The sequence below is a fragment of the Chrysochloris asiatica genome, unplaced genomic scaffold (assembly GCF_000296735.1).
Source record: "Chrysochloris asiatica unplaced genomic scaffold, ChrAsi1.0 scaffold00597, whole genome shotgun sequence".
NCBI classification, from domain to species: domain Eukaryota; kingdom Metazoa; phylum Chordata; class Mammalia; order Afrosoricida; family Chrysochloridae; genus Chrysochloris; species Chrysochloris asiatica.
In genome coordinates this window covers 1,975-8,650 of record NW_006409115.1, presented here as the reverse complement: position 1 = coordinate 8,650, position 6,676 = coordinate 1,975, and the positions used below count along the sequence as shown (strand labels likewise).

Below are 6,676 nucleotides of genomic sequence, written 5' to 3'. Positions count from 1 at the left end.
GAATTACACTAGATACTAAATAAACATTCAATATCTCCTACTATACTATAGATAATGCATGAAAGAAACAATAATCAAATAAATTTTCCACATATTAAGGAGATAAGAACATTCCTAAAATTAAAGAGTACTGTTTAAATTGAACACATAAGAAAGTAAAGCACATTAAAAAAAAACAAAACAGATTTGTACATCTGGGGATTTGCATTAATAAGTATTTTACAAAACACTGTGTTATTCTATATGATTTCAGAAAAAGTAATTGTCTCACTATGTGCAAAACTGTTTAAAATAGCATTTTATTTTTCAGCTTTTCCAAAGCCTCTTTCACATCCTTGTTTCTTAGACTGTAAATAAGAGGGTTTAACATGGGAATGACAAGAGTATAGAACAATGAGGTCATTTTGTCTTGATCTAGAGAATAGGAAGAACTTGGGCGGAAATACATAAAGAGCATAGTCCCCTGGAAAATTGCAACAACAGTTAAGTGGGAGGTGCAGGTGGAGAAAGCTTTGAACCTTCCTTCCGTAGAGTTGATCTTTAAGACTGAGAAGATGATGTAACAGTAAGACACAAGAACTCCAGAAATGGTACTTAGTTCAATGAAGCCAAAAACAGTGAATAATGCCAGCTCATTGACTTGAATATTAGAGCAGGAAAGAAGGTAAAGTGGAGGTAAATCACAGAAGAAGTGATTGATTTCATTTGAGCCACAAAAACACAAGCGGAAAGTTAATGTTGTATGTACCAAAGCATCAACCATGCCAATCAGGTAAACCCCTGCCATAAGCATAGAACACACTTTGTTGGACATGTTGACTGTATAAAGCAAGGGGTTGCTAATGGCCTTGTACCTATCAAAGGCCATCACTGCCAGCAGGAGACATTCAGAATCTGCAAAGATACAAAAGGTGAAGAATTGCATAGCACAACCAATGAAGGGAATTGATTTGTTCCTGGAAAAGAGGTCCACTAGCATCTTAGGTCCAATTGCTGTAGAGTAGCAGAGATCACAGAAAGAGAGATGACTGAGGAAGAAATACATTGGTGTTTGAAGCTGAGAATCTGTTCTAATTAAAATGATCATTCCAAGATTTGCTACAAGAATAATGAAATACACTATCAGAAACATGATGAATATGATTGTCTTAATCTCAGGGTTATTAGTAATTCCCAAGAGCTTGAATTCAATCAAGTAGGAGCAATTTTCTCCCTCCATTCTTCCTTGGTGTTCTAAACTGCTAAAGAAAATGATTGAGAAAAAAGATAGATCAGGATATAGCACTTTTGGACACCCACAAACTATTATCTATGAAAGAACAATTTCTATCTGTAAAGTGTCTTCTTTAAGCTCAGAAACTTCATTGTCCAGAGATAAATATAACTGATAAAGAAGCAATGCTATGTTATTGGGGAAAAATTGTCCAGTACAAGATGTTCAGAAACTGATTCTGAATCTGTTTGTGTTATTAATTTGACATTTGTATTGGCCTCCATTTTCTTTTCTCAGACAGCCCATTTAAATGAACCTAAAACTCATTCCATGTTCAGAAAATTAAAAGCAATAATAATAATAAAAAGTTAGAGAGACAAAACCAAAGATACAGGCTTACATATTTGATGTCTAATAATACACATCCTATTTCACACACAAAGAAAGTGACTGTATTATTAATGATTCAGCACTAATCAATGGCATTGCATATAAACTAATAGATACAAATGATAATATTGCAATTTTGATCTATGATGTCTTCAATGTTACCTGAATAACTAAAAATGAATGGAGCATGTTCTATTAATCATTTCTATCAAATTTCATCTGTTCTTTGTAAAGCATTTATATGTTATATGACTAACCAGGCTCCAAAGGATAAGCCTACTGTCACAAAAGAAATATTATACAAATTGGGACAAACAATATTTAATGCATTCATGTGTATTTTATTGAATATTTTAAATGTAATTTTTTTCTAAAAGATGAAAATTGGAAGAAGAATATAAAATGTCTCGGAATTCTAAAGGATTCACTTTCTATGTGTATCTATGCAAATACCTGTGTAGGTATATAAGTATCAAAATGTGAATGGTAGTCTGATTTTTATTTCATTCTTTAATTAAACTTTATCATATACTGCCAATATTAACTTTCATTTATAGATATTGGTATTTTAATGTGATACTTTAATCAAATTGAAGTAATACTAGACCAAATTTTAAGTCACATCTATAGTGATATCAGTTGACCAGTAAAGAATTCTAGATAAAATATAAGTTAATGAACTATCTACTTTACTCAGACAATTAAGGTCAGCCAAATTTACACATGTTCAACCATTAAATATTATGATTTGATTCTTAGACTGTATAATTTGTTTAATTGAATTGGTATAAAACAATTCATGATAGGTTCTTTAATATTTGAATGCTCATTAAACACAAAAACAAACCAATAAACATATTCTTTTAATTTGGCAATTCAGAATCCTACCTGAGATGAGCATGTCTTTTGGTTCTGATTTTGGATAGGTTAACACTAGGCAAACCACATTTTATTTTTCTTTAGTGACATTTGGGATTAAATCCCCAAAGCCTCTGCCCTCACTTTCCCGTGTTATGCAAATACGTGATTAATTAGATTTCTGCTTCTTGATTTCCCCCCATGTGAATACTGCAACAGCTTCATCAAAGGTTAACATTGTTATTCAAAGTGAATAATGACCAGGAAGCAATAGAATTGAGTTTATTGCTGTATCTTATGGTTACCCTGAATCTATATACTCATCTAAGAAAATCACATATCTAATATAGATTTTCCATTATTCATTCAATGGTTGTGTCTTAAAGTATTTTTTTTTCCTGTTAATATATGTATTTTTTTTCCTGTTAATATATTTTTACAGAGCAATCATTGTAAAAATTAATAGATAACTAAATATTTGTTCTTAAATATTGTATGGCTGTTTATTGGATAATGACAAGAAATAGAAATAAACAGCCTTTAAATGATATTGTTGTTGTTGTCAGGTGCCATTGAGTCAGAACCAACTCATAGCGACCCAATGCACAGCTGAACGAAACAATGTCCAATCCTGGGCCAACCTCACTACCACCGCCACATTTGACACCATCAATGATGCCACCTGGCTGATCCATCTTGTTGGGGGTCTTCCTCTTTTTCTCTGACCCTCCACTTTACTCAGCATGACATCCTTCTCCAGCGACTGTTCTCTCCGGACAATGTGTCCAAAGTATGAGAGACGAAGCCTAGCCATCTTGGCCTCCAAGGAGCACTCTGGTTGCAATTCTTCGAAAACAGATCTATTGGTTCTTTTGGCAGTCCATGGCACTTTCAGTATTCTCCTCCAACACCACAACTCAAAGGCATCAATTCTTCTACAATCTTCCTTATTCACCATCCAGCTTTCACATCCATATGAGGTTATTGAAAATACCATGGCTTGGGTCAGGTGCACCTTAGTCCTCAAGCTAACATCTCTGTTCTTCAATACTTTAAAAAGTTCCTGTGCAGCAGATTTGACCAATGCAATTCATCGTCTGATCTCTTGACTGCTGCTTCCGAGAGTGTTGATAGTTGATCCAAGAAGAATGAAGTCCTTGACAACTTCAATCTCTTCTCCATTGATAAGAATGCTGTTTATTGGTCCAGTGGTGAGGATTTTTGTTTACTTTACATTGAGTTGTAATCTTTGATCTTCATCAGTAAATATTTTAAGTCCTCTTCACTTTCAGCAAGCAAGGTTGTATCATCTGCATATCTCATGTTGTTAATATGTCTTCCTCCAATCCTGACCCCACGTTTTCCTTCATAGAACCCAACTTCTCGTATTATTTGCTCAGTATACATATTGAACAAGTGTAGTGAAAGAACACAACCCTGTCTCACACCTTTCCCGATTTTAAAACATTTAATGTTCCCATACTCTGTTTGAACAACTGCCTCTTGGTCCAGGTACAGATTTCTCAGAAGTACAATTATTTTGTGCATCCTGAATTGTCTTTAACAACCTAATTCTATAGATGTGGGAGGTGAGCTCCAGAGGTGATAAACTTCTGGCATCTCATAAAAATGAAGTTTATCAGATTCCAGAGCAATTGCTCTCAACTTATCCCTGACTACAGTGTTAAAAACAAACTAACAAAAATCCCAAATCTACTCCAAAATAACTTTCTTTGATAATCACTTGAAACTTTATTGTATTTGTATTTTAAAACTAAGGTTGAAAATAGATTTTAAAAATTATAGACCATATTATAATACAAAACTCCTGTGTGGCACTATAGGATAAGCACTGGACTGTAAACTCTCAAGGTCGGCAGTTCAAGCCACTTGCTCCTCCTCAGAAATTGTATACAGGGTCTCTATGAATCTGGAACAACTCGACAGCACTTAACAACAACAGCTATAATACAAGTGGACTCATTAATAAAAGTAATTCTCCTTCATTATTATTTTATTTTTTAACTTTGGATTGGGTGATTGGGTGAAATTTCATAGAGCTAATTACTTTACCTCCAACAATTTGTACCCACTTTGTTTCATAACTTTGCTTATAATCTCATCAATATAGACAACACTTCCCACTTATTCTCTATTTCCCTTTCTCCTTCTTTCCTGCTCTTTCCATGTCTTCTGAGATTTCCTTTTGTGCTAAAGCAGCAGCTTTGGTCTCATATGACTAGAATGTACAGAGGAGTACATTCATCCCTGCTGTTATTCCACGCAAATTATCCTTGATGTTGTGCAAAGTGCTGGTTAGTTGATACATTTAATGAATTTTCATATTTGATTATTTTATCAGATGATTCCAATGCTAATATACTTGTGTATGATTAGGAAGAATATTGTGGAGACAAAGCTCAAACAACGTAACTGTTAATACTTGTCCACTAGAGAAACTCACAAAGCTGTTGCCTTTGTGTTGCACGAGACCTTAATTACCGTTTTCTACTTCTCTGGTGCACATTAACGGAGGTCAAGCCTATCTTGGTCACCTTCTTCTGATTTCTTTACCACTAGTTTTCTCCTCAAGTGCTTCCCTGTGTTCTGGGATGTCAATTTCTGTCTGATTAAATTCTAATAAAACAAAACCAGACATTTCCTACCAAAACAGAATTGTCCCTCCAGACCATGTAGTATAACATCCTTTTTATTATCCCTACTAACATCAGAATCTTGGTTGGAATATTTTTTATTTTAAAAAGTTGATAAGCTGAATAACTTTCCAAAGGATGAATATATCTGCACTAAACTTTGATGCCAACCTGATGCTCATAAGTGCAATCTCCAAAAGAGTGTGGTTTAGTTGAGAAAATATGGTGCAAGAGTAAACCTTAAAACCTTTTTCAAAGCAATCGTTCCCTCTATACTTTCTCCCATAATCTTACCTTTCATAAATATGTCATAGTATCCCCTAAAGAAATGCCACTTGGAGAGCTACAAGTGTATAGCATATTTACCAGAATTATAAAATATTTTAATTAAATGACATTTTACAATAATAGCTATATAGCCTAAGACATTCACTTGCTTTTAGCTTCTACAATTTTTATTAATGGATAATTAAAGAGTATTTTTGAGTTTTGTGTAAGCCTTCAAATATAGGACTACATATATGTTATCAGAAAAAGCTGAAAAAAAATTTTTTTTGCCTTGTTTTGTTTTTTTTTTACATCAAAAAATTAAAACTAAGTCAGAGGAAGTAGGTGAACTTCAAAAATGATACAAATGGAAACTCTAACTTCTAAGTAATTGATAAGCATATCTTTATAGATCCATTACCTCTTGTGTTTTTGTTGTGGTTGTTGTTAAGTGTCATTGAGTCGTTTCTGACTCACATCAACCCACTATAGGATTTCCAAAGAGTGACTGGTGGGTTTAAACTGCTGACTTTCCAGTTCGCAGTCCAGTGCTTATCCTGAAGTGCCACCGAGTACTCATTACCTCTTATAATAACAACTGTATGACTATTATGAACTTTCTAAAAAGAAGTAAAACAATATATTCAATGCATATAGTATCCTCTCAGTTAATTATGTTTTGACCAATATGTAAACATCACTCAAAAAATGCTGTCAAGTATGAGATTTTTATATATTTGTTTTTGTATTGTGTATCATGGACACTTGACAGTTATTTGTTATAAAAGGAACTAAACACTCATTTTTATCATAAAATGCTCATCATTTTAGGGAATAGCCTGGATTATGAATAGAGTGCTAGTTAAATGATGCCTTGAGGAGAATGTGGCTAGAGAATCAGGACTAGGGGAATTTGTCCATGCTTGATTTTGGGTGAGGAAGGAAATCTTTCTAGAAAGAAGGAGGGAAAAGTTAAGAATTACAACGCAAATTAATTCTCTTTGTTCTTAAGTATCTAATAGTTTGAGTCTCCATTTATTTTAAAAAGGCATAGTCAGAACCAGCTCATGATCACTAACTGTCAATCCCTCAAATTTCCTCTCTCCCACTTGGGATCACGGTTCATCGTTCAAATCATAAAATACATGTCCTTATTACAAAGTAGTGTTTCTTCTTTGTACTGTAGATTTAGACATTTTGTACTGAATGAAAGCACCTTATTTTTTCACCTCATGATGTTTATAGTTTTTCCTGAATTGTTTGAATGATTACATAATTTAAGTTGGATATTTAC

The 6,676-nt window shown here is 33.5% G+C and overlaps 2 protein-coding genes across 2 annotated transcripts in view; both read right to left on the bottom strand.

Moving 5' to 3' along the window:
- Window positions 1-286: 286 nt before the first annotated feature.
- LOC102822448 (olfactory receptor 5W2-like) lies at window positions 287-1,219 on the bottom strand. Its single transcript, XM_006877772.1, has one exon. The coding sequence runs from the start codon at window positions 1,217-1,219 to the stop codon at window positions 287-289; it is 933 nt and encodes a 310-aa protein (XP_006877834.1).
- A 2,802-nt stretch (window positions 1,220-4,021) lies between these two features.
- LOC102823585 (olfactory receptor 5W2-like) overlaps window positions 4,022-6,676 on the bottom strand; it is a 3,989-nt gene continuing 1,334 nt past the window's right edge. Inside the window, exons 2-3 of the mRNA XM_006877775.1 lie at window positions 5,966-6,002; window positions 4,022-4,137 (exon numbers count right to left, since the gene is read on the bottom strand). Of these exons, the coding sequence (XP_006877837.1) occupies window positions 4,022-4,137; window positions 5,966-6,002 (153 nt within the window). The remainder of the gene's footprint in view (window positions 4,138-5,965; window positions 6,003-6,676) is intronic.